Source organism: Montipora foliosa, chromosome 9 (assembly GCF_036669935.1).
Source record: "Montipora foliosa isolate CH-2021 chromosome 9, ASM3666993v2, whole genome shotgun sequence".
Taxonomy (NCBI): domain Eukaryota; kingdom Metazoa; phylum Cnidaria; class Anthozoa; order Scleractinia; family Acroporidae; genus Montipora; species Montipora foliosa.
Window position 1 is genome coordinate 31325682 of NC_090877.1, and position 27500 is coordinate 31353181.

At 40.9% G+C, this 27500-nt stretch overlaps 2 protein-coding genes across 2 annotated transcripts in view; one reads left to right on the forward strand and one right to left on the reverse strand.

Moving 5' to 3' along the window:
* LOC137971052 (uncharacterized) overlaps positions 1–947 on the reverse strand; it is a 12805-nt gene extending 11858 nt beyond the window's left edge. The window contains exon 1 of the mRNA XM_068817771.1: positions 804–947. Within this exon, the coding sequence (XP_068673872.1) occupies positions 804–832 (29 nt within the window). The 5' untranslated portion in view covers positions 833–947. The remainder of the gene's footprint in view (positions 1–803) is intronic.
* Positions 948–1542: 595 nt separating this feature from the next.
* On the forward strand, positions 1543–16592 carry LOC137969739 (uncharacterized). The gene is made up of 4 exons (XM_068816089.1): positions 1543–1822; positions 13564–13864; positions 14761–15132; positions 15611–16592. Exons 1-4 carry the CDS (start codon positions 1751–1753, stop codon positions 15889–15891), a joined length of 1026 nt encoding a protein of 341 aa, XP_068672190.1. The 5' UTR covers positions 1543–1750; the 3' UTR covers positions 15892–16592.
* The last annotated feature ends 10908 nt before the right edge of the window (positions 16593–27500 follow it).

Genomic DNA, 27500 nt, shown 5'->3' on the forward strand with positions numbered 1-27500 from the left:
CATGAAGAATAGCCACCGGTGGATCATCAAGACATGGACAGAAGACAGCAACGAAACACCCCCTCCCCGCTTCCCACCCCCCCCCGATCGCTATGGGGAATGGGAGCAACAGTGAACAGTGATTATTATCTGCTCTTGGAGATTAAACTACGTTGCCGTTTCAAAGAAAAAAAAGTAGTATAATCTCAAACGTGCCTTGAATCTCAAGGACAATGTTTTTTGCGCTGAGACTGATTTCGACTGATTGATTCGAACTCAGCGTTTGGGTTGTGTTTGATCACGTGATGGACATACGGGATATCCGGGAGAGCGGGAGAGTGCTATTAGTGATGTTTTCAGCTTGAATGCGGTTGTGATTTATTGTTAAGCACAGAATACAACAGGAACGTTCGTCAACTCAAACGGATGATGTGTCCGGTGTCCTATTACTTCGCTGAGACACAAGGCAGAGCTTCTTGGGTTGGTAAATGCCGCTGGCCGTGAGAAGTGGAGAACTTTCATGAAGAACGTCTTACGAAACTTACACCTACCCTTCCCTCCCCCTCCATGACACTTTCTTTCTTCTGTCGATCAAGGGGAATGTCTGGAAAGTCACGCGATTCTTACTGTCAGATTGTTCAGTGCATTCTGGTTATTCTGCCGTGCCTCAAACATGAGAAGTGAAAACCGATCTTGTTTGCTCCGTATATGCACGTATATTCATGTTGGAGCAGTGAAATCACTCTAATTCCATTTTAACTGAAATTTTCAAATCAACCTCTTTAACTTAAGGGACTAAATACTAGATGGAGTGAACTTCTTACCTTGAAACGAAATCTCTTCTTAGGGCCATTGTTGTGCGTCGAAGTCTCGCTTTAATTTATCGCTACAAAACACCGTGGAACATCAATGGTTCGATGTTGGTGGGAAATTACCTTCTCATATATCTGAAGGGACATTCTGTTTCGTTTTCGAGGGCTTTTCGCTTGATATGAGTCACCGGGGGGAAGGGGGGGGGGGGAGTCAGTACTCTCACTGCTATATTCTTGCGTAACCTTGTATGATTTTTAGCGTATTTTGTCAGGAAAGAGTACTCCACATTCAATTCACTTACAGCCGTTTTAGCTTGATCTGACAACAACTCGTAAAATGAACAATTTGTCTTAGATAGCATTTGCCCTTAACAACGTCAACTCCAACTTTACAAGCGGTGTTTTCCCCCTGATCGGAGACAAACAAACCTCCGTTGTGGTAGGCTTAGCACAAAGGTCATTACCATAAAAGGAATAATGATAACTGTTTCTTTGTTCTGGTGGTTGAGTTCCGGTTTTTCCCCGAATAATGTTGTTGTCTTTTCAAACACTAAAGCCGTTGAAAATATTACCAAAAACATGCAAAAAGCAATGATTAAACAACCTCTTTGTAAAAGAATTTGGAATTGTTCCCAGAACCAAGATATGGGTCGTGTACGCGAACAGAAGCAGCGTTTTACCCTTCAAATATCAACATCCTTTCCCAGAAAATATTCAGTCACGATTTGAATAATTATTCAGGGACTTTTCCCGTGAAATGACGTCACTAGTCTCAGTTTCACATGCCTCATAAGTTCGGTCGTAAAGTGGACGGCTTTGGTTTCAATCCACAATGAGTTAGCCTAGAAAGGTTCGATCAAAGATTGCCTGTGGCTCAATTTGCCGGGGTTAAGTTGCCGAAGGAAATTTTGTGTACTTCAGCGGAAATTATTTCCTCCTGCAACCTCCTCCACGTCAGAATGGGGCCGAATATCATACAAGTATTTGTAAACGGTTTACAAGGAGGAACAACCACCATTAACATTCAAGAGGTACACCTTTAATTCAAATATCTCTTTGTTTTATTCAACACATCGTAATATTGGCCCTTTTTACTAGGTTGCCAGTATGGCAAACCCAGTTGGGGTCTGCGTTTAGCTTGTTTGTTTAATTACTGGGTTGCCAGTATGGCAAACCCAGTAGGAATCTGCGTTTATTTCGTCGTTTTTTACTGGGTTGCCAGTATGGCAAACTCAGTAGGAATCTGCGTTTATTTCGTCGTATTTTTATTTTTTTCCGTGTCGGTAAAAGTCTTGCCTGTCATTCCCCTGCTAAGTGGTGGGTTTGTGCATAGAGCCTTCTGCGCGTATTTTCTTAGGATCGAGAGGGTAGTGGGAAATGCGTAGATTTCTCTGGTGGACACAGTAGAACGATTAACTTAACCGGCAATGGCGTCGAATGTCATGTAACGCGAATGGCGTTTTAGTGGATCTTTGAACAAAATGTATCCTCATAAAGCGCAATAATGGCAAGTCAATTGGATATACAGGCGGTGGAATCTTAAAAGCGACGAGTAATGGACTTCGACAACAATCTATCGCCCGTCGAGCCGAAATCAAAGTGAGCTGTATTTACCTGAAGTACATGGTAATTTAACACGATTGAGTTTCTTGCCTTCACGCACGCAATGAAATAGGAAGAGGTTTTCGCCTCTAAGAGCAAATATGTTGTTTGTTTCAATAAATTTTTCGCTGGAAAAGGATTCTGTGGTATTTTCTGCCTTTGTGAATTATAATATCATGTTGTGTATTGAATTTCCGAGCTTAAGGTTGAAATGTAATATGGGAGAAGCTCTTTAGTATTGCTCTGTAAGCAGGAAGGGTTCACAGGCCTGTTGGAAGCGTGCTTGAGTTTCAACAAAATGAGCCCCAAAATCAGTGAAAAATTGTGACGCAGATGAATAATAAAGTAGCTGCCATTTCCAAAATGATGAAATTACCTGGTGATAAATAACGTCGAACGCATAAACAAGAGTTGGGCGATTGCGATCTTTGTTTTGACTTCGCTCATTTCATTGTCAAACTTTATAACACTTGACAGAAAAAGAAACTTACAAAAACCCGGTATCTTGCCATCATTTGACACAGATGCTTCACTGTTTGGCGAGTAAACATGCCGCGGTAACTTAATCACGGCGCCCGCTGAATTCCGGCCATGTCACTTTTGATTTTGCGATTTATTTGAACGTAGCAAAAATCTCCCAAAATGTTTGTCGCTGATCGTAACTTTTTATATTCTATATTCAAGGTTCAAAAATAATGTTGTTTTCATGTCGTAAATATTTTATTCTCGATCGACCGTCCCGGAAACTTCCTTCTGCTCTTTCTAAAAACTGTGTATCAATAGTTATTTGCTTTTGCATCAATATTTGTTTTGCATAAAGCAAGCTAACAAAATCTGTACCTTGCTGAGTTCACATTTGTTAGCGTTAATAGTATTTTCGGTCAGATGTTTCTGTTTAATGAGGGGTTTATTGTCTTGGTCTCCCATCCTGACACTAACCCCGCTGAACAGGGATAACTTCAGTGAATTTTAGTATTACAAAGCTGTCAGATGCTCAGAGCGCACACTTGTGGTGCAAAGAAATTGTGAGGGAACTTGAAAATTATCAACATGTCAGCCCAGAAGCCTAAGTTTCTCGCTTCTCAGTTTTATTTGTTATTCTTCAGAGACTGGAATGCTGTATTTCAATACCACACAATTCAGTGCCTTCTGATTTTCTTTAACACGTACCACAGGCAACCCAGTGTATGTTCTCGTCCAGCATCTCGTTTATACTAGAGACGCATAAGTTTCGTCTGGGACGAACTTGGGCAAACATTTTTTCTGCGTCCGTTAAATTCGTCTAGTATAAAGACGGGCACAAGACGCATAATCCGTCTGGACGAACTATCCAGTTTAGTGCGTCTTCGAAGACGCACTAAACTGTATAGTTCGTCCAGATCGATTGTACGAAAACTTTAGGCCTGACAGGAGCCTTAATCAGGCCTGAATTTTAAAGGCTAACAGCAGCCTCACACGACACTATAAACACTATCAGCGTTACAATTAAGCATGACACGAGCCTTACATAAACGTCGCGTGAGCGTTAAAAAAAGGTACTTTTCAGGCTCTTGTAATGTTTTTGTTACACTTATGTTATGCTGCTTGTACTCGTCTCAATTTGGAAAACCAAAAAAAAGTGAAAAAAAAAGTGAAAAAAAATTAAGGCTCGTTGCTGAGCTCATGTTGAAACCCGTCATTCGCGATAGGGAAAAAACACGCACCCTCCTTTTCAGCGTGTTAAATGTCTGTCATCACATTTGGGCATCACGTCAAGTCGGAATTCTTCTTTTTTATGGCGTGACCCCAAAGGATGCACGCTCTCGGCCACGCTCTCGGCTTCCCTCTCCTTTCCGGAGGCCCAGACTAGATTGCGTAGTGCACAATGGCTTGATTGCAGAACATAAACCTATCTGTAAAGCATTCAGAGTTGTGACAGGTATCACTTACCCTTGGATGCCTTGAATTGCAGCTAAGCGTCGGAGCTGTTTTGGCCGAAAATGTCGCGACTTGGACTTCACTCCTTATCAAGAGTACTTGACGTGGTCGTGATTCACGGACACTCTACTTCTCTTCTGTTGTTGCTTTAGTGTGAACAAAATATGCAAATTCAACGAGTAGCGGACAGCGCCCTGGCAGCTTCTCGACTTGTGAGGCACTCGGAGTCCTCTCACACATGGCTCAGACTGACGTGAATCCACAACTGCACATACTTGTATATGTTAAATCCTTTGCTCACCTTTTACGGAAGGGGACAATGTAAAACTTAACTTGTTGCTGGATATTTAAGACATTAAATGCAAACTAAAGGAACACCCAATTGGGTAAGCAAGATATAAAAAAGCTAGAGAAATACACATCATCTAACGAACTGTCGATCATTGACTTTTTATTGCACGTTACAAGTTTCTGGACTACAATCTCTGAGTAATAGAAAACTACATGAATTTCTCCATGGCTTTACCATGGTATCGGATATCAAGCGTTATTGTTAAACACAATTCAGAAATAAATTTGCCTCCATCAATTGGAACCAACTAAAGATCCTTTAAAAAACCCTCTTCAGTAAAATCCATTCAAGTCAATATGCAAACATCAGTACGGAAATAGTATAATAGCTAAATCGCCATTAATATTATTTTTCTTCATGCTTCTAGATGAATTTTCATGAGCTTACTGAGCTCAAAGTGAAAGGAGATGACAATTTAATCGCGCATTGAAGTTTCACTCTTCGTAAATCACTTGCTGAGTAAATGTGTCGTTTAATTGTGCTTCAGTTGGCAAAGTTTCCTGGCTTGGCCCTGTTTCTCCAATTCAAGATAAAATGCTATCAAAATGGAGAGATAAGGGCAGATTATTACTTATTATTTACCATTTTAGTCCTATGATTTTAACTATTGAAAATTTGGTAGATTCATTGGATCAAATTTAGTACTTTGTTTGCTAATACACTGCAAGTGAGTACTGTCACGGTATTGCGCAGTGGATAAATCTGTTTCGTAAGGTACTAGTACTGTCGATATGTTTTTGGTCAACTCTCACACCAAAACAGTCAGGTTATGGATTTTCCTTGTTAGCTTTCATTCCCTTTCATTCTAATTCTGTCAAAGGTTAGGTTCGTGCGTATTTTCCAAACAGATTTTTGAACGGTTTTTTACGAAGGGAAAATTAAAATGGGAACCGAGAACATTTTTCGGGTGGATATAAATTCGCAATTGTGATCCAAGATAGCTTGGATATCTTGATCTTTGTACAACTCATTGTAGATCTGCAACTCAGATCATAAGACTTAACTTAATGGGGCCGTGCTCGGGGAATGAAACCTGTTTTCAATGAGATTTGGAGGACATATAGTCGCACTGATTCTCCGAATAATCGTGTTAAAATTACTTTGCTTACCTTTGCAAAGTGCAACTTTCTCTGGATCTAGTAGAGATTTGTGGCTTTGATTATCTTTTCCCTTCTTTACAACCTCCAACGCTTGTCAATCATGAGTTTGCCAGTTCTTCGGTTGAAAAGTTAACACTGATGTTATGGTAGTAGTTTCTTAAAAAGAAATAGTGCCCTTAAGTGGCCCTTTTGATGTGCTTTTCGAATCAGTGCGCGCAATGCAGTCTGATCCACGAGCTCTCAACGTCACACTGGATTGACTGGAGCAATTAAACTTTCTTTTAAATTGCCTTTTCTTCTTGTCTGCACTCTCTTCTACTGTTTAACGAATAATCTCGATTTTAACTTAAAACCACCAAAAATTGTAGAACCAATCAGTTACCAATCAGTAATCATGTGGTCATGTAACGGTAGTGTTGCGCAAGAAAATCAGTGATGACGTGACATGGAGATATCCATAATCATTGTATATCTAGTTGTTCAACCACCTCTTTGGTTGAATTTCAAAGACACATTTGTTTAACTGAACGACTATTAGTTTTCACCTAACTGAGCGACAGACCGTCAGAGCCTGGCTACAGAATGCGAGCAGAAACATAAGTAATCCTGATCTAACTCAAGTTGCACCTCTTTAATCTGATGTTATTGAACCTGGTGGACAGGTCATGATCTTTACAAGGGATTTCGAAATTCAAACCATTGATTGTGGCCGTTACTCCGATATAAAGACTTTTTTTCACGCACTGTGACTGAACTGAATAAGATGATCAGGTCAAATGTTCGGGGAACCTTATTTGTCATCCGGGCAAAATATATTTCCTTTTGTCTCAATGGTATTCTTAAAAGACTTAAAAGGGCGCAACTACGCAAAACTACTCATGTCAGACTATTTATCGTCAGTAAAATCTGCCAAAGCTTTCGTCTCGCATTTTAGCGAGCAGTTCAATAGGCAATTTTCGCGATCGCGTCATTTCTTCTTGACTACAACTACCACGTCACAATTCAGTTTGTTTTTCTTTTCATATTTAAATTTTGTATTCCCAGTGGGGTAAAAATAACAATAGCTCTAATTAACATGAGACAATCGAAACCTGAAGGATTCTGGTACTTGTTGTCATATGGCGTCATCATGCAAATGTCCTGTTATTTTGAGTTGTTCAGCGGTCATCTAAAATTTTAGCGCCAAGGATTTCGAGGGGGAAATTTTGCATATGAAGTATTAGCTTGTGACAATTCTCATCCTTCTGGAAATTAGTACTATATCCACTAGTATCGTTAAATTATTTCCCAGACATTCTTCATACATGCGGCAAGGTTAGTAATGATTCTGTTACAGACTTGGCTCAAATATCAGGTATATTTATAAACAAGCGTTTGCTCTGCGGTGACTGATCCCACGTCAGTGTTTATTTTCGATGTCTTCCTTTTTCACACACCCACAAATCGGCGATGTTCCAGAAAATTAAAGAAGATTATGCAAAGGCTGCTTGCAGCCTGCAGTGTAATTATAATCGTACGAATAATAGGAGGTGAGATATAACAATGTAAATGCCCTTTATTTCCTTCAATGACAACATTTTCAAAACTCACAAGTCTGAAAGATCAGCTTAAAATTCAAAACGAGGCCACCCTGCCCATATGCGCCGGCGCCCTTTAGCAACCTCGCCTTTTTGTGGAGCATAACAACTGGTGGCTAACAATCTGAAAAGAAATTAGAACATAAACATTAATATACATAAATGGGAAAGTAGTGGGAGGGAAATTACGTTGTTCAGTGTATCTCGCCTCCTATTATTTGTACAATTATATATATACTGCAGGCTGCAAGCAGCCTTTGCATAATCTTCAATTGTACATCATAATACTCATCTCGATATAACAATGTATGTTCAAAGCTTCAAGATCCTTGCTGAACTACAGCGCTAGATAAAACAGAGCGACCAACACGAGCGTTCCAAACCGGACGGTAATAAAACTTTTTGAAAGTGGTCTCCTTGGTCCAGTCAGCTAGAAGGACTATTTCTGGAATAGAGATGCCTGCTCTTAGTGCTGCAGAGGTAGCTGCTCCACGCGTGGAGTGAGCCTTGAACACTTGACTGTCAATACCAGCTTCCAACAGACAATTCTTAACCCAATGAGAAAGGGTAGCAGAACTCACAGGCTTATATGGGTTATTAACCGAGAGAAATAACTTGTTTGGTTCAGAAACTGATTCTGGCCTAAAAGCCCGTGTTCGCATTTCATACTCTCTGAGACATGAATATGGACAAAGCAACTTAGTTTCTGGGAAACTAGAATGAAAGAAGGACGTCAAAGGTTTTCCAACCCGAACCGTTTTAGTAAGTTCTGGGAGATTGAAAGAAACACCTTCAGGGTGAAAATGTTTGAACCGTAAATAATGGGCTACTGATTCTGAGCCCCTCTCTGCAGAAGTAATAGCGAGCAAAAATGCCAGCTTTCTGCTAAGTTGCTTTAATGAGAGTTGCTCATTAGGACCCAAACTTTCCAAATAACTCGTAACTGAGCTAACATCCCATGTATATGTCTATCTCGGTGCTGGTGGACGGGAATTGAAAATCCCTTTTAATAGCTGAACTACAAGGGGATGCTCTCCAACATTGCAAACCCTCAATTTGACGGTGTGTTGCAGACAGAGCTGAGCGATAGACATTCAAAGTACGATACTCCAGGCCTGCCTCAAATTGACTGGCCAGGAAGTTTAACACTGAATCTAAAGACGCTGAAAGAGGATTGACTTGTCGTTCACAACACCAACAAGTGCACTTTCTCCATGCTGAAGAATCCGTTTTTTCTCTTCTTGTTCTCCATGCAGCCAGAAGCAGTCTTTGAGCGGGCTGTGAAAGTGTTGAACCTTCATATCGACTCCTGAGACTAGCCATGCGGCTAGTTGAAGGTGGACAAGAGGATTTAGATCGTTCCCTTGTCTCAGCAGTCCTGGGAAAGATGGGAGTAACATGGGATTGTCTACCGACATTTCTAATAACAACGGGTACCACGGTTGAGTTTCCCATACTGGAGCCACAATTGTCAACTGAGAGACTGACTGCCGCAGAACTTGCCTCAGACACCGCCCTATTAGGGCAAAGGGAGGGAATGCATATCCCCTGAGCTGGCTCCAATCCAGAGGAAAGGCATCCACTGCTTCTGCCTCTGGATCTGGCTTCCACCTCACAAACCTGGGTAGTTGTGCTGTCAGTCTGCTTGCAAAAAGACCTATTGTGAAGGGGCCCTAATTGTTGCTGATCCCCTGAAAGATGGACGGCTCCAGTTGCCAGTCGCTGGTATCTGGACGAGCCCGGGATTCGAAATCGGCCACAATGTTTAATCGTCCGGACAAGTGGGGTGCTTCGACTGTTATGGACCGTTCTAGACACCATTGCCATAGGTCGAAGGTTAGGCTTGACAGGACCACCGATGTGGGCCCACCCATTTTGTTTATATAACTTATTGCTGTTGTATTGTCCATCATTAGTTTTACATGGATATTGCACTTGTTTCTTAGGAATGATTTCAGGGCAAACCCGGCTGCTAGAAGTTCTAGACAGTTTATGTGTAATAACCTTTCTGACTGAGACCAAAGGCCTCTGGGCTGAAAATTTCCACAGCATGCTCCCCATCCCATTGTGGAAGCATCTGTCTCGATTGTCAATTGAGGAGGGCTCTGTAAAATTGCTCTCCCTTTCCAAGCAGAAAGATGGTCTCTCCACCATGTTAGTTCTTCGAGTGCTTCCGCAGTCCAGCATACTTGGGACTCGTAGAACCCATGAAGAGCTAGACTGCGCTTTTTGACTGCTTGGATGTGACGATAATGAAGGGGTGCTGGGAATACTGCCTGGATCGAAGCACTTAGTTTCCCTAGGAGCCGAGCGAGCTCTCGTATCGTGATGTCTGGGTTTTCCAGAACTTTCTGACACTCTTTTCTGATACCTTTTACTTTGTCCAATGGAAGGTTGATTTTTAGCGTAATTGAATTTATACGGAAACCTAGAAACTCTATTGACTGTATAGGGTTTAGTTGGGATTTTTGGTAATTCACTACAAATCCTAACATTTCTAGAAGTGTGACCGTCAAGGTGACATGATACGACAGAGTTTCTTTGGTAGCCATCAGTAAAAAATCGTCCAAATAAATGATTAGACGAATTCCCTGCCTCCTCAACAGGCCAATCACCGGTTTTATAATCTTGGTAAAGACCCTGGGGGCACTTACTATTCCAAATGGGAGGCATGCAAACTCCCACTGAGTACCCTTCCGAAGAAACCTGAGGATATTTTGATGGCCTTTCCAAATTGGAACTGTAAAGTAGACGTCCTTCAAGTCGATCTTCGCCATGAAATCGTTTGGTTTTAGTAGGTCTCTGAGCATATGTATGCCCTCCATTTTGAAATGGTCGTATTTTATAAATTGATTTAACTGGCGGAGGTTGAAGACTGGTCTTTGTCCGCCTCCCTTTTTGGGGATCACAAACAGGTTGCTAACGAATCCTGTGTTGTAATCGTGTTCTGAAACCAGATGGACTACCTGTGTTTGAATTAGCTCTCTTCATTCTTTGTCTATCAAAAGTTCGTCCTCTGCAGACACTTGGTGAGAGGGAAGAAAATCCTGTTGTGGTGTGATTGTAAAGGGGATATGGTACCCTGAAATAGCTGAAAGTACCCAAGGGTCGTTTGTAACTACTGGCCAGTTTTCTACAAAGAATTGTAATCGACCTGCTACGGGCAGGTGGTTGGCCTCTACCGAAGAAAGGCCTAAACTGCTCAAAACAACTTAACTATTGGAAGGTTAAGTTCTCTTTTACTGGTAACATACTTGTATTTGACTGGCTTGCGACTACTACTGGAAACTTTGGGGTGGAACAGAGTTCTGACCTGGTTGAGCAGCCGGGAATTTCCCCCTGCTCTGGCCCCGGCCTCTCAGTGTAATATGAGCTTCTCCATCTGGTTGGGAAGCCTGGTTGGTGATTTGACCATCTTCCAGGAAACTGACCCCCTCGCCCTGGCCTGAATTGGGAGGAGGTCCCTCTCCCAAAAAACTGCGTCTTTGACTTCCTGGGGGCCGCCTTAGAAAGGATCTTCACTGTTTCATTCCTTTACTTCACCTTTTCTTCAAAGGATGGACCAAACAGGTTTTTTCCTGCATCTGGGAATGGCTCAGAAGCTAAGGAGCTCATTTGAGGGTTCAGCTTATCCAACACGTGTTTTCTTCTTTGAACTTTATACTGGGCATTCGCAGACCCCAGTAAAGTGAGGGCCTTGGACAAACATGTATACAGGCCATCTACATCTTGTGTGGTAAAGTAATGGAACCTGAATCATCCTCGATTTCCTGCCACGAGGAGATGTGTTCAAAGGCCATGCTTAATGGGCCAACAATATCCAAGAGCTGGTCTTGGTGTTTCTTTGCTTCTTTATCAACTCCTTTCGCTCCAGTAACAAGGGAGCCTAAATAGTCGTCGGAGTAAATACTGACTCCACATTGGGACGAGGAAACTCTTTTGTAGTTTGTTTCCGGTCGTACACAGATAGTGGCTTATCTGCAAACAAAACGTCTAGAAAACTAGACAGTTCCTCGGACGCGTCCCAACGCCCAGCGGGAATTGTAATATGATCACTGAAATCCTTGTTTGCACTTGACAACCTTGCTTTCTTCGAGGGTGGGTCACTGTTTTCAACATGACCCTTATTTTAGCCTTGTGTTGACCTGGCGGCTGACCGGACAGATAAAGAAGCATTTGAGCCTTGTGTTGACCCGGGAAAGACCAAACAGAGAAAGAGAGTTTGAACTGGTGTTCAAAGTTTGTGGGCTCGCTGCGGTGCCCTCGAGGTTTTTCTTTGCTAGTGTTTCGTGAATCATATTAGGCAGCATCGCCACTAATTGGCTCTGAATCGCTTGTGAAATAACCTCTACTGTATTACAATGTATCTCTCTCAGAAATCATAGATTTACCTTGAGATGACTCAGGATTCTTCTCGATTACCTGGATATCAGCTGCCGAAGAATCTTCACTTGTTGCTGCCATGTTGAGCGAAGCAAAAAGGCGCCGGCGCAAATGGACAGGATGGCCTCGTTTTGAATTTTAAGCTGATCTTTCAGATTTGTGAATTTTGAAATGCTGTCATTGAAGGAAATAAAGGGCATTTACATTGTTACATTGTGGGAGGCGCGGTGGCCTCATGGTTAGTTCGCTCGACTCCGGATCGAGTGGTCCGGGTTCGGGTCCTGGCCAGGGACATTGTGTTGTGTTCTTGGGCAAGACACTTAACTCTCACTGTGCCTTTCTCCACCCAGGTGTATACATAAATGGGTACTGGCGAAATGCTGGGAGTAACCCTACGATGGACTACCATCCCATCCAGGGGGAGTAGAAATACTCCTAGTCGCTTCATGCGACCTAGTCCTTCATGCGAGGGAAACCGGAGATAAGCGCCGGCCTGATGGGCCTTCTGGCTCGTAAGCAGCACAACCAACATTGTTATATCGAGACGAGTATTATGATGTACAGTTGGCGCTAATAGTGGTAAAATTATTGGGCTAGCCTTATTCTCGTCTTTGCGATCGCTAAGTACTGCATAAGAGGAATCATTGGGCCGTAAGCTTTCAAAAAGAAGATCGGGTTTGTGTCCTTTAAAAGTCCCAGAATTCAAGATATGCACATGCAGTCCTTCGCACTGGGAAATCCAATGACTGTGACGACACACCGCCAAAATACGGTTCTTGTTTGGTCAGTTGCTAGGTTAGAGAATTATTTCTCGTGACCAAAAAGTATATTTTGTGTCATTTTTGGCTTATGTTTGGTTGACAGGACAAACCTAACAAGATACTTATTTTTTAAGGCTCGCGTTTGTCTAACCGGAGGCTCACACTTAACCTAACAGCAGACATACAGTCAAACCCTAACCCTAACCCTGCTTGATTTTCAGGTTTTTGTTATCGCCAGATGATGCAGACAGAACTCATCCATCATTAGAATTTCATCAAATCAAATTAACCAATCAAAAAGCGCAGATTTATAACTTTGTCCCTCTTGGGAAATTCTGCTTTTTTTGATTGGTTAATTTGATTTGATTATTATTATTATTATTATTATTATTATTATTATTATTATTATTATTATTATTATTATTATTATTGTTATGCGAGTGCAGGCGGCGAGTCTAAAACACAGGTCACATTCTACAGGTCACTCGTTGCAGGTTATTGTTTTACCTTTTGGAAAGTAGCCCTAACCACCCTCAATTTGGCTAACCCTAAGCCTAAGGTTGGTTTTTAGGCCAAGTTTTAGCCAAATTGAGGGTTTTGGGTCACTTTCAAAAAGGTAAAACAATGATTTGCAACGGGTGACCTGTGGAATGTGACCTGTGTTTTAGACCCGCCGAAGTGCAGGCTATGGTTTCATTTGCCATCCTACAGTCTGCTTCACTCTGCTCGAGAGGAACATGAACAAAAAGATGATATGTTGGTTGGAATGGTGAAGTTTTATGTATTTTTATTTATACATTATGTAGAGAATTTACGAGTCATTGTCATATCATTAGCATTACCATCACCATTCCCCTACCATTATCATCATAACAAGCATTTTAATTATCGTTACTATTATCTATTATCATTCTCATCATTGTCATTTTCAGTATTATTATTGATGTTATCAGTGTTATTATATTGTTATTATCATTTCCTTTTGCTATTTTCATTGTAGTTGAAATGATATCAGTATTTTTAGTAAGTCATGCAGCTCAAGATATACACTCACAAGGCATTTTGGTTTTTTTTTTATAGGATGCCACGATTGCAAGATTATATGCGTTGTTGAAAGAAAAGAATGGTATACCAGTTGATGAACAACGCTTGATATTTAGTGGAAAGGAAATCAGGATCACAGATGAAAGCAATAAGCAGACACGCCTGTCAACATACGGAATAGAAAAAGGGTCCACATTGTTTCTTGTTTTACGTTTGCATGGCGGGTCTGGGAAAGTGCTAGATGATGATGTGGAACTTAGCGATGCCCCAGATATGCTCACATGGGACGATGATCCAGAAAACAAAAGAGCCAAGATGCCTTGCGGGCATGCTATTAGTAAGTTATTTGAAGATTAATTAACCCTTTCACTTCCTAGATGTCATTAGTAATTCTCCTCCTTACTGTCTGCCATGCAATTCTTAGTTTGAAGAATTTGGGTAGCAGTACTTATGGATACGGTACTTACATCACTCTTTCGATACAATAAATATTTATTACACACATTTTTCTACTTGCACTTCTTACAAAGTAACTTTGTAAACAAACACACATATTTGGAGGCACATTATTTACAAAAAAAGAGAGAGAATTTATTCGCAAATATTAATTTCTCAGAAGCGACCCAAAAGTACAGTGTTTAGCGAACTTGATTTTCAGGGGTTTAAGATCAGGATAAGGAGAGTAGGATATAACCTTTTGAGCAGGCTCACATTTAGAGCCTGCCAACAAACTACAAAGAAATAATTTTTAGATATTCTGTCTTGGTCAATCATGGGAGTTAAGCTTGCAAGAGTTTGTAATTATTTTCTGTATTGTAATTTTTTCTTGTGTTGGCTTTTGATTGAATGATCTGGCATACATCAGTTTCACTTTTAGAGGGGGAAAACGAAACTTTTTTGTTTTAAATTTCCTTACAGTTTTAGTGAAAGCACATTGAAGAGACGGAGAAATTTCATGCATAAGAAAAAATGGGGGGGGGGGGACGTGACTTTAGTTTTGTCGATAAATCATTGGTTCAAAACAATAGATAATTCCGAGCTATTCTGATCGAGAAACATTAGCAAAGCTAACTATGCATCTTGTAATCATGCTTCAGTTACCCATGTTAACGATGCTAAATGCTTCTTCAAGCTCAAGCGATGAATATTTTTGGGAACCAGAGTTAGAAATGTTTGCGAAGTCTGCAATAGAAGCACGATGTACATTTACTTTATTTTTTATTGTTTTCAAAGCTCCAGAATCTCTGACCATTTACTGTCGTAGCCTCCTTGATGCAGGTAGATCGCGATTTCTTTGTCCTTACATCAGCCAGGATACTCCCTCGGTTTACTGTGGGAAAGAATGGGACTATATAGTTGTTCGACGCTTGGCTGTTTTGACAAATGCAGAGAAAAAGGAGTTTGAGACGAAGATCTCCAAGAACCATCTGTTCAAGGCCATGGGTATTCAAGAATGTCCCAACTGTAAATCTTTCGTGGAGCGAATCAACAAAAAAGATGTGCGATTGACTTGCTCTTTTTGTCAAAGGAAACTACATAAAGATTTTCAGTTCTGCTGGCACTGTTTGCATGGGTGGGTCGACATATCCAGCACAACAAAGTGTGGTAGGCATAGTTTAGGCTGTGAAACTGTCTTTTGTAGGCAGGAATAAGAAGGATTGGGAAAGTCAGGACAATATAACTTCACTCATACTTCATGAGATAATGTGTTAAAGTTATCCTCTATTTTGATTCAAATCCAAGTTTCTGTGAATGCGAACAAGTAATCCTCAACAACTGAGCCAGCTGGCGAGGAAAGTGTCTTAAACCGCAAGGCTTGGCACCTTTAAATGATGACCAGGTTCGTTGCAATCGGCCCAATTTTCGATTCCAGAGGAATGCTGTCACCATTATGACACTTATCCCACTCGGGTTTGTTTTTGGTATCTTGCCACTTTCCTGCTCCATGACAACTTTTCCTCTCCCTTTCCAGTTTTCTCTCTCTCGTTTTCGTTTGTTGGTTAGTTTTCTTTCCAAAAACATCCAACTTCTCTTTGTTCATATATTGTCTAAACCAGACATTTCTGTACCCTTCATTTTGTAGGAAACGTAGATTGTGCTGGAGAAGACAAACGTCTGAAGATTTTACGTGACTGCTCCAAGAAGGTAATTGTTGGAGTGGCAGGATGCCCCTCCCTCCGTGCATGCATCTCATGCGGTATGCTGATTGAGCACGTGAAGGCCTGTAAGCACATGACCTGTCGATGCGGAAAAGAATTTTGTTTCATCTGCTTGAATCCCAAAGGGAGGAGTGGCTGGAAGTGTGGGAGTTACAACGAAGCCTGTGAAATAGCACCAGTGCAGACCGCGATTGCTGGAGCTTAAACTTGTTGCTCAGTTGCAAGAAATGAATTGTCTTTACTAAGAACTTGAAAATTTAGACCGGGATTGTGTGCTCTGATACCACTGAAAAGTTCTAAGGATTTGTTAAATGTATCTTGGTAAATGGTCATATCATGTTATCTAGGATTGCTGCATTCCACTGGAATGTATGAATACTTGCAGTCGCTCTTTTACACTTGTAGCATCTAATGATAATGGTAATGGTAATGAATTTATTTAGCTCATTTTCTATTATCATATTCAAATGCGCTTTACAATCTAATCTAGCGAACGCTACTAAGGTCTGTCCACAATTTCCAGCCTTATTGAGGCTTATGGTCCTTAAACATGGTCCTTAAATTATGGTCCTTATGGTCCTTAAATCATAAGCGGAACGATCAAAGTTAACTTAAAGAGGAGATTACAAAATAAAAGCTCGGCACTGTCACTGAATGTACGGCCAAGTAGGATTTTGCAGACTGCACAATGGCTTTTAACTAGTAGTACCCTTATACAGTCAAGAAGGAACTACTTATTAAAATTGCACATTAAATACTGTAAATGCTTTATCTGATCAATGTGATAAAGATCAGCATAAAGATTCTGCACAAGGCATTATCATACTGAATTTAATTTAGTAAAGGCTACTGGTCAGAAAGAATCATTTGATGAGTACAATGACCGGAGTGAAGATGAAGTAGAAATACTTGTTGGTGTTACTGATATTATGTTATGTTAACTGCCACAGATTTCTTGGGCGACATAGACACTCTCACACTATTAAAAAGAAGTCCAAGGCAGAATGTCGATTTAATTATCCGCAGTCACCTATGAAGGCTACAACAATTTTATGTCCTTTAAATGTAGATCAAGTAGGACAATGAATTGAATGAGCACAAAGAAACTTGCAAAACCATAAAAAAAGCAATTAAAGGATATGAAAGAAGGAGAAGACGTCACATTTGGCCAACTGCTTGTCAATTTGAATCTATCAGAAGAAGCATACTTACTAGATATTAGATCAAGCCTCAATTCTCCAACTGTTTTTTTTTTTAATAGCATTAAGAGTCAACAATTATAATGTTGCTTGGCTTAGTGCTTGGAGGGCTAACATGGATATCCAATTTGTCCTTGATGTTTATGCATGTGCTATGTACATTAGGGCCGTTTATACGAGAGAAAATAAGCCGCGGCTTACTCTGGCCGCGGCTTACATAAGACGCAAACCACCCAGTATAAGTGGTACAAAATCTACGTTCACGGCTTTCTCAAGCCGCGGCTTATCCTGGCCTGGGAGGTTATACTCGTATAAATAGTTCCTTCCGCGTATTATGTACGCCGCAGCCAGAGTAAGTCGTGGCTTATTTTTTCTGGTATAAACGGCCCTATTGTCTCTTACGCCTCAAAAGGGGATGAGTGAACTTTTGCATACAGCTTGCCCTGAAGCCAGAAAGTCTACTAGCAGTCTCTTTCAATTTTTCCAGCAAGAACTCGGAAGTGTACCCGGTGAAAACAGTAGAGAGCTTTAGATTCTAGGGCGAGAACGACTACGAGTACGAAATTTTCTCATAGAACAACAGTGAACGCGCGCAAACCAGCGTCATTTTGGCGGGAAAAACGTGATGCCGTCGTCATATTTCTTAACGTTTTTCAGGCGTAGCACCGAGTTAACGCTCAAGAAGAGTTCTTTCAAGCGTCAACCATAAATCGTAGACCTCTTTCATAATGGCGGGCAAACAAAATTTTCTTTTCTTTTAATTTCAAAAGAATAAGGAAAGCTGGTCTAAATTAACATAAATACAAAAAGAATGCAAAGCTAGGCACCAAATAGGATTGTCGGGATCCAGGATTTGGCCTTTTTGGAGCCTGGGATTCGGGATTCTAAAGAAATATGGTGAAGGTATTCGGGATTGCATTATGGACGGGACGCGGGATTTAGCGTTATTACAAAGCGGGATCCGGGAAATCATCACTTTGAAGCCCCGAGATCCGGGATTTCTGACAGCGAAAATTTTAAAATAAACATATGCTGTAGCGAATAAGCTAGAATTATACACTCTGGTTTTCGAAAATGTAGGACTACACCAACATCGCTGTTCGCGACGTACATGATATTATCGGTTGTGAGGGAAAGCCAACAAAAATGTAAGCATTTGTAAGAGAATCCCGATAAAAGACTTGAGAAGACAATTATACAAAAAAATTCTCAGTTAAAAAGCTTAACCTTTCTGCCGCTGTGGGTGGCTTCCTTGTGTGTTTGTTTTCCAGATTCGACGCCATTTGAGCCGTTTTCAATTTCTCGGTTGTCAGTGGTATATTAAAATCTTAAGGCTGCACACTAAATTCTCAAGAGCCCACCAAATTGAGTCAAATATTCCTGGATAAAATGTTCCCACGGTTACAATTCCTCATCGGAATCAATTGACAGAGATTAAACTTTTATTTCAACCCAACAACAAAGTAATAGCAGCCCTGCGAGCGACATCAGGCGGTAGTTTGTCTACTCGATCGGGACCCAAAACATTTTCGGCAGGTGGATTTCTTAACAATGTTGGACGGTTGAACTTTGTAACGACACATATTTTATCCCCCCTGGGTCCCGGCATGACTGCATTGTCTCGCTTGTTCAACCGCAGTCGCGCCTCCTTCGTGTTGACAAACTTCAAAAACACATTCAAAAAAATGTGTCGGTGACAGACTACGGTGTAGGACCCCAGTTGGGGCTCAGTTTGTTAATGCGGGCAGGGTTACAAAGCCGGTTACAAAGTTCAACCGCTCTTGAGAATTTACTGGGCAACCTTTGGATTTTATTATACCGTTGACAATCGAGAAATTGAAAACGGCTCAAATCGCGTCGAATCTAAAAAGATCCACACAGGGAGGAAGGGACGCACAATGGCAATAAAGTTAGGCTGTTTAATTGAGATTTTTTTTGGTATAATTATCTTCTCAAGTCTTTTATCGGGATTCCCATGCAAATCCTTATATTTTAATTTGTTGGCTTTCCCTCGCACTGACCTTGGGGCGCCTGTGAACTTTCACGACTCCCTAGCGGGTTTTTTAGCCTTTCAGTTTTGTAATTTGGCTATCACGAGTATATCCTTGATTGACCGCCCTCTTTTGTAACATATAAGGGGCCGGTTTTTGTAGATTTCTTTGAGCAATGGTTGTAGCTCTATTAAATGACAGTCTTTCATAGGGATTTGTTTTAAGTACGTCACTGATGGGTGGTATTGGGTTTCCGGGTGGTAATGAAAGGCAAGATTCGTTTGCTCTCTTGTGGTTTTTGAAGGAGTGCCAGTTTCCTGTTTTTAAATTGCACTTCTGAGAGGATCCTTTGAGCAAGATTCTCGGGATAACCTCTTTCACGTAGGCGTGATTTAAAATTCTAGATGAGCTTTTCAAGTGTTTTTTAGAAGAGTTTGTTCTGAGAAGTCTCAGAGCCTTTGATAAAGCCTTTTTTGACTCCCGGTGCGTGCCACGAGGAGACGTGCGTTCATTGAAATGTTTCAGTAGGTTTGAAGTGCGTGCCGCACTGAATTTCTCTTGAACCTTTCGCCTTCGTAAATCTTTGTATCCAGAAATGTCGTTTCTGCATCTGAAATTTCAGCTGTTAATTTAATTGTGGGGTGGTGTGTGTTTGCTTGTTCAATGACCTGCATTATCTCTTCTCTGTTTAAGGAGGGAAAATGTGTCGTTTACGTATCGTTTCCCAACGAACGGTTTTAGTGCGCTTTGGTTTTAAATGTTTGTTTTAACCTCAGCCATGAAGATATGTGGCAAAGGTGACTGCCATTTTTGTACCCCATGTCTGTTCCACGGGTTTGTAGGTAGTGTTGACCACGTGACCATTTTCCTCGCCGTTTGTAACGCCTGCTTTTCGCAGTTTGCCGTTTTTAGCTTAACGGGAAGTGTTTTTATGCTAATTAGGAAGGTTTGGAAGAGAAGTATTCTTGTTAATGATCGCATACATTAGCACAAAGAACATATGAACAGATTCAATTACTACTAATAATGGACAATCACGCATCATTTCGGTTTCAAAACTGTGATTGCGAATGCTACAATTAAGGTCAATTGGATCATGAAGGTTGGTAGAAAAGACTAACAGGGCTTAGTAAATTTTCAGCTCCGACTATTACATTTCTAGCTTTTTGATTGGCTAAAAATCTCCGACTATGAGCCAATAGTCGAAGTTTTACGTCATATGAAAAATAGTGCGTTAAGATGCTCTTTCCGGACGCTTTGTAAAATTGTGGAAATAAAAATCGGCGGCAAAACCCTGTTTGAGAATTTACTAAAACAATTATTCCATTCGTCCTTGATGGATATTAAGTGATTATAACCAACTCGCGCTACGCGCTCGTTGGTTATTTTATCACTTCATATCCAACTGGGGATCATGGAATAATTGTTATGTATTCTAAATCAACTGTAGTTGTAATTGGCTGCGGCCGCACTTAGGGAGTCAACCAGGTTAAACTTTAAATTACTCGGTTAAATAATTCCCTGAACTTAACCGGGTTAAAAGAAAAGAAGCAGTGTTAATTTTTGATAGTGACCGGACTTGCAGAACTTGAAAGGTTTAACGCAACTGGTATGACGTAATAACATGAACAATGCCGGACATAAGAGATCATTTTATCATTTGCTCTACATATCTTCTTCACACGCTAATTACAAGGCGTTTTCAGCTCGGGCGGTCCTTGTTTCATCTGATGCAGTTTACGCAGGTTTCTATTGCTACTTTGAGTAACATGCTGCTGATTTTGCGTACAAGAGGGAACCTTATTCACCGCCGTCTAAATCGTGCGCAAGTTTGGGTGTACCCTGGTTTGAAGAAGTTGGTGGATTGTCGACGTCAACCCGCCTTAAAGTACCCGGTGAGGTGGTTTAAAAATATCTAGCCCGGTTAAGAAAATGTATCGTTTTTGCGTTAATTTGCATAATCCGCTTAACATCGAAGAGACGCGGCCGCATTCATAACTTTTTAAAACCGGTTTATATAAATTAACTAATTGGATATAACTCGGTTAAGTACCCTAGTGCGGCCACAGCCATTGACGACAACGTTTGGTCATCATGTTTTGGCGTCATGACCAGGACCGGGATTGCCCAATAAAAACGTTCCGGATTTCGGGATTAAGGGAAACTTTTGGTCGGGATAGCGGGATTGAAGAACCCTATTGGGGACCCTCTTTGTGCGAGCCACATGTACCTTATAGGTACCCATTTTTCTATTCTGCAGTCGGCGCTTCGTTTTGCCGATGTAGAAGTCATCGCAGTCCCAACAACTTGTTTTGTAAACAACCTTCGACCTTTGAGAACGATTCAAGCGATCTTTGTAGGCAAAGAAATATTTGATTCGCCGAGTGTTAAGAAAAATAACTTTGAGCTACTTTGAGATTTTTTTTTTTTTTTTTGCGGCCTTATGCGCAACAGAGCGCGAAGAGGATAGGTGAGGTGAGGTGACTTTGAGATTTAATAACGATGGAATAAAACTTATTTACTCAAGATTTAAGACATTTAGAGATCTGGTTACTCTCTGAACCTAAATAAGGTAACAAAATGATAAAATCTTTCTTTGGGACGGTAGAGATGGGGATGTTGGGTTTGCTTCTGTTTTTCTTTAGAACATCGTTAATATTAAATGTGATTATTCTTTGAGGGAATCCATTTTGAAGAAGGAGTTTCGTAAATCCTTGAGAGCAGATTGAAGTAACGAAGGAGTAGAGCAAATTCGGAAGCAACGATAAGTGAGAGTGCGGATGACTGAGATTGCGAGGAGTGAATGAGTTCCATTTGGTGTAGAGACGAGTCAGTATTTTTTTCCGATAGATGTAAGTGCTGAAGGCGTTATGAGGGCAACGTTTGACGAGAACATCTAAAAAAGGAATCTCGCCGTTCTCCTCAAATTCGATGGTGAATTTTATATCGTTGAGGCAAGTGTTGAGGTGTTGTAGAAATTTGGATGCAGAAACGACATCGCCAAACAAGGCAAAGGTGTCATCGATGCAGTGACTAAGACTTAATTCAATACATTTCGGTGAGTCATTTATGACGTCTCCGATGGATCATTTTTCGCGGTTGCAACAAGAAAATTTTTTCAGGTTTTGAGAGCACATGGTCGGTTTTGAGTTTAGGACTTTGTTCTTCGCTGTGATAGTCAGACAATATTTGGAATGATTTCCGTACAGGTCCCTACTCATTATGCATGCTATTGTTTTGTAGAACAATACGTATACCCAAGAGAATCGAATATATACATGGCTAATTTGTACTTACGGGATGAATGAAAATGGATCTCATTTCTCTCTCTCTCTCTCTCTCTCTCTCTCTCTCTCTCTCTCTCTCTCTCTCTCTCTCTCTCTCTCTCTCTCTCTCTTCTTTCTCCACATCGCCCACACCGTTACTCGTTTTCGTCCCAGCTTTCCTCTTTCTATCCCTTCGTCTTGTCCTTTTTTCCAGATCCCGCTCGGCTTTTTTTACCACTTTATGTCATAATATAACACTCGCAGTTTGAACTTGAACTCCGACCCACTTTAAACCTCTGGATTACTTGTTCCTGTCCTTGACCACTGAGCTAACGGGTCAAGTTGCTAATTCACACCTTGAAAATGATATTTATTTTGAATTCTGGCTGACTATTTACATAACAATGATACGTAATTATATACACGTACCGTGCCGAGCACCTACAATCGAACTTACACTCGTAGATTACCGTTCAGAGATCCCTGTTTTACTATTCTTGAAACAACCTATCCCTTTAATAATGCTAACCGTAACCCTAATTACGACTAAAGGCACTGTTTAGGCTTAAGGTTAGTCCCTGTGATAGTTTTAGGTTTTCCAGTATTGCGGTGAACTGTGACTTGCTTTTCCTTCATGCCCCGTGCGTGTGGCACACTTATTACAAGTTCACTGCGTGGAGGAGTGTACCACGCTTACAGTCTGATTGGTGCATCTTTCATGAGAAACTTTAATGCACGAGTTCATTGCAATTAAAATCGTTACATGTGTTCCTTCTTTTGAAGCAAACTTGTGTCTTCGTAATAATCAAGATGGCTACCAAAGTAAAAGCGTCAGCAGAGGGAGATTTCAACATTTGGAAATTGTCCCTGCTTTATAGCCTATCCCGAGCGGTGCATAGATTGGTGCAAAGAAAGCAATTTACTTTCGTCTTCCGTGTCCAAAACCCGTGTGAAAACGCAGTCAGTTGGCAAAGACAAAGTGCATCGGGATGCGATGCTCAAGAAAAAACTGCAATGTATAACCTTCAATCCGCCAGAACACATAATTTTCTGACAGTAAACTTTCCTTGTAAAAATATTAGCCCTAGCTACCTGTTGCCGGGAAGTTTAAAATTGCCGACAAGACAAGGGCTAATATCATCTCACAGTTAACCATAATGGTAAAATAATGGTAATTATTTATATAGCGCATCTTCTATTAACATATTCAAATGCGCTTTACAAGCAAGGGATCTATGGGTGAGATCGGACATCAGCATATATAGGCGCCACTGGCAGCCGCTATCAGTCCATTAGCGATCTCACCCAGCACATGAATGAATGAAATGAGGCCTCACCACAACACCGGGAGCTCCATGCCCTACCATCGCCTAAACGGTCGTCGACCCAGACAAACAGCCCACAGCAAGGCATTGAAGAGACATGTTGGGGAGTGAAACAAAGTATGCTTCGTACGGGAGCATCCATGGATCTCTACCAAAGTTATTTACTTGAAAGTATCATTGAGCATATTGCCGATCTCTACAAAGAGCGATAAATCGCAAAAGCCCACTAAATGCACAGTTCGTGATCCTGAATACAGAAAAGGAAGAAAACATACACTTTGCAGTGTCTCGGCGAATTCGCAAGCAGACAGAAAGAACAATTTCACGATAAAAAGAGCAGGCAGCCATTAAATTTTCTATGACAGTACTTTTATTTGGTCTGTTTGTTATGTTTGAGAATCTGAACCCTATTACAACCATTGCTTGAAACTCTACTTCTTTCGCTTATTCTAAAATTGAAAAACGGGTAAAATTGCAGGAAAAGTGCCGAAATTGCCGGGAAAATGTTCGATTTTCCGTATTTCAGTCAGAAGTTCGACCGGTTTTTTCAAAGTCCATGTAACTGCCAAAAGCACCAAAACTATCTAGTCACGTCTTTCCAACACCACGTAATCCATGTCAAACTAATTTTTATTCAACCTCGTTCCCACGGTCTACTCCGTTTTCGAGATGTCGCCAATGTCGCCATCTTGAAAGCGGAGTAGACCCTGGGAACGAGGTTGATATTTATTTACAAAGATAGTACAAACAACGTGGATTGAAACTGAAAAATAAAAAGTTACAGCAAATACAATTAGCTACGTAAAGCAACAGGAAAACGATAAAAGACAACAGAATGAACTAACCGAAAACGATGATACTTACATTGTTAGGACCATAAACTTTACCAAGGATAACTTAAACTGCTTGAAGCGAACTTGGACTGCCTAACAGCTAACTGCACGTAACACGACTTCAATTACCGAGAAAAGAAGAGAGCCAAAATGGAAAAAAACATAGGTTTATATACGAAGAAACTAAATTATGCAAAACGAGAAAACTAAAGGTGTAAATGGCGAGCGAAAGAAACGATTGTGCGAAAACTTAAAAAAAAAAGAGAACGGAAACAAGACACGCTAACCAGCAGGCTACGAAAAAGCTTATGAGGCGGAGAAACAAACTAATTTGACACAAACAGAACAGCAATAAAGAAAACACGCTAAGCTCTTACAGTCCATATGGAAAAAACCTCTAAGAAGAAAGAACAATGTTATCGCTATTGCTTTCTTAAAACAAAGGAGCGCATGCATAATGAGTAGGGACCTGTGCGGAAATCTTGCCCAATATTTTATTCGTTATTAGCGGAACAAGACTCGAAAAACTTGTAAGTATCGATCGATCTTGACTTAGCCCTTTGTCATTTGGTCTTCATTTTGCAATTGCTTTATTCAGCGGAATTTATTCATTTTTTATTTCAGTGAATCGTTGTTCGTGTAATAAAGAGAGTTTACAGCTTAGCGTATATCGAGTTTATCTTGTTGCCGCTTTCTCGTAGTGGACATTGGGTTCCTACAATTGACATGATATCTAAACCAAACGGAAGGTCGATTGCTGTGAGCAATCGCTGCTTCATGCTCTTGGTTGATTGCGATTGATTCAAGCAAGCCCATCGTCCCTATCTCTACCGTCCCAAAGAAAGATTTTAGGGACTTTAAGATAGTGGACAACGGTAGGCTGGGACGGTTGGATGCGTATACCGGAGACTTTGAACGAGTACGGTAGAAAGGCGCGAAAATTTTTAACTTAAGATTCGGCCAACACGACCGTAGGACGGTGGAATAAACATGTCTTTTGAAGAGGCGAGAAATTCTCTTGTAATTTCTTTTGCAGAAGGTTCAATTAGCGAGGAGGAATTTCTTATTTTATACCATGAATACGAATCAGTGAATCCTCTTTATCCTTACTGGGAATTTGAACCATTTTGTTTAGATTCCTTGGATTCTAGCGAGTGTAAATCCGCTAAGGGGAATTGGTTCATAAACAAAAAATGCGGCTACAATTATCTCTTTTACCTTTCTTTTCTGCTTTCCTCCTGTGTCATGGTGGATTATGGAATAACGCTACATTGAGAACAAGCAAATTTTGGTTTGAGTCGCGATGTGGCCGAGTGATGTCGAGTCTTTGAATGAACTCAGAATTTTCGCTAGATTTTTTCATTTCAGCGATGGATAAATCAAGACAAACACAACCAAATGCACATTTAACACATTGGGTGATCAGTTTTCAATGCATAATAAAGGAAAAGACTAAAATAGTGCGAATAAGTATGGACGAATTCCTACCGTTTTCACCGTAGATTCCACGACGAGAAACCCGGCGAAAACATACCGTCCTAGAAGTACGACGGTCAAATGTCACGGAGATTTTGCGTGACATGACACTCATCTAACCGTCCTAGTCTACCGTCGTGTACTATCTTAAAGAAAGATTTTATCATTTTGTTACCTTATTTAGGTTCAGAGAGTAACCAGATCTCTAAACGCCTTAAATCTTGTGTAAATAAGTTTTATTCTATCGCTAATGTCAAAGTTACTCGGCGAATCAAATATTTCTTTGCCTACAAAGATCGCTTGAATCGTTCCCAAAGGTCGAAGGTTGTTTACAAGGCAAGTTGCACTAAGGTCGCTCAGCAATTCCAAATCAACGGTCGAGGACGAAAAAAAAAATGCCTCTGGTCGCACGACCCCAGAACCTCATTTCACTGTCATCAAATTGGGACAGAATTTGTCCTAGTTCCCTGATTGGACATTACTTTCGAGGGAGTTTCTGATTGGACAAATCGAAAAACCGGTTCTCAACACAGCTGTTACGACAAGCAGCGTTGCGTGACTTCGGCCCGTTTTAAACACGTTCAACAATAAAGTTTCGCTCTGAGGGAAAAGAAATTTCATCAAATAAATCAAGCTTACGCACCTAAAGTCAATACAACATCGTTTAAATTGCTCCAGAATTATTAAAGCTGTTAAAATGAATAGCCATCGCTGTAATCGCAATTTTCAGGAATGTTTGTGTAAATGATGTGTTTCATTGCGTCCCGTGGGAAGCAGTCTCAACTTGGCGGCCAAAACTGGTTTGACGAGAAATCTGAACTATCTCTTCGCGTGGAAATGAAGCTCTGGGGTCGTGAGACCAGAGGAATTTTTTTTCGTCCTCGACCGTTGATTTGGAATCGCTAAGCGTTCTCTCCGACCTTGAAAAAAAATTCCTCTGGCACCCAGGGTAGGAGGACGAACACGAGGGACGCGATGGTATTTCATTGCCTTTTCTGTCTTCTAGAGACTTTTTCCCAGTCTTGATACCGCATCCAACAGCCAATTGTCGAATTTCGAGAGAAAACTAAAAATATATCACTCTTGAATTGATGAATCACTAAAAGCTCTTATATATACCTTCAATGATGGAACACCAACATGGCGGACAGTAAGGGTTGCTAAGCAACAGTGACATATCGGATAAAAATAGTAAAGTGAGTGAAAACGCTCTATACGCCATTGATTACTTTGCCCTTCAGAATGTGTCTCCGTTCCAGCAGAACGCAGACAATGAATTTCACGTTCAAATTGCTTCCTACCTTGTTCTCGGCTTCGCTTGAATCCGCCATTTTTGTGGCTTTTAGTCACGTGCCCAGAAGGTTATACTCGTTATGACAGGACTTATGGCTACCGGTACTGCCATAATTTATTTTATTTATATATCTCGTTATCTCCGTGGCAGAAAAATTATGCTTCCTATTACCCTGACCTGATCTGTGACCGGACCTGTGACCTGACCTGCGACATGTGACATGTGTTTTAGACCCGCCGCAAAATAAATGTATATTGCCAGACAACTGAGATGTGATTTCAGTAACCACAGATGCATTCAAGGCGTTCTATTCCTTCAATGTTTGTTAAACCCATACAGAATTCAGTGTTGTACGAAAATAGTAAAACTCACTTTGCATTTGATATCCCACGGCGAAAGATGCAATTGTTGTAGAAGACCATTGGGGCCC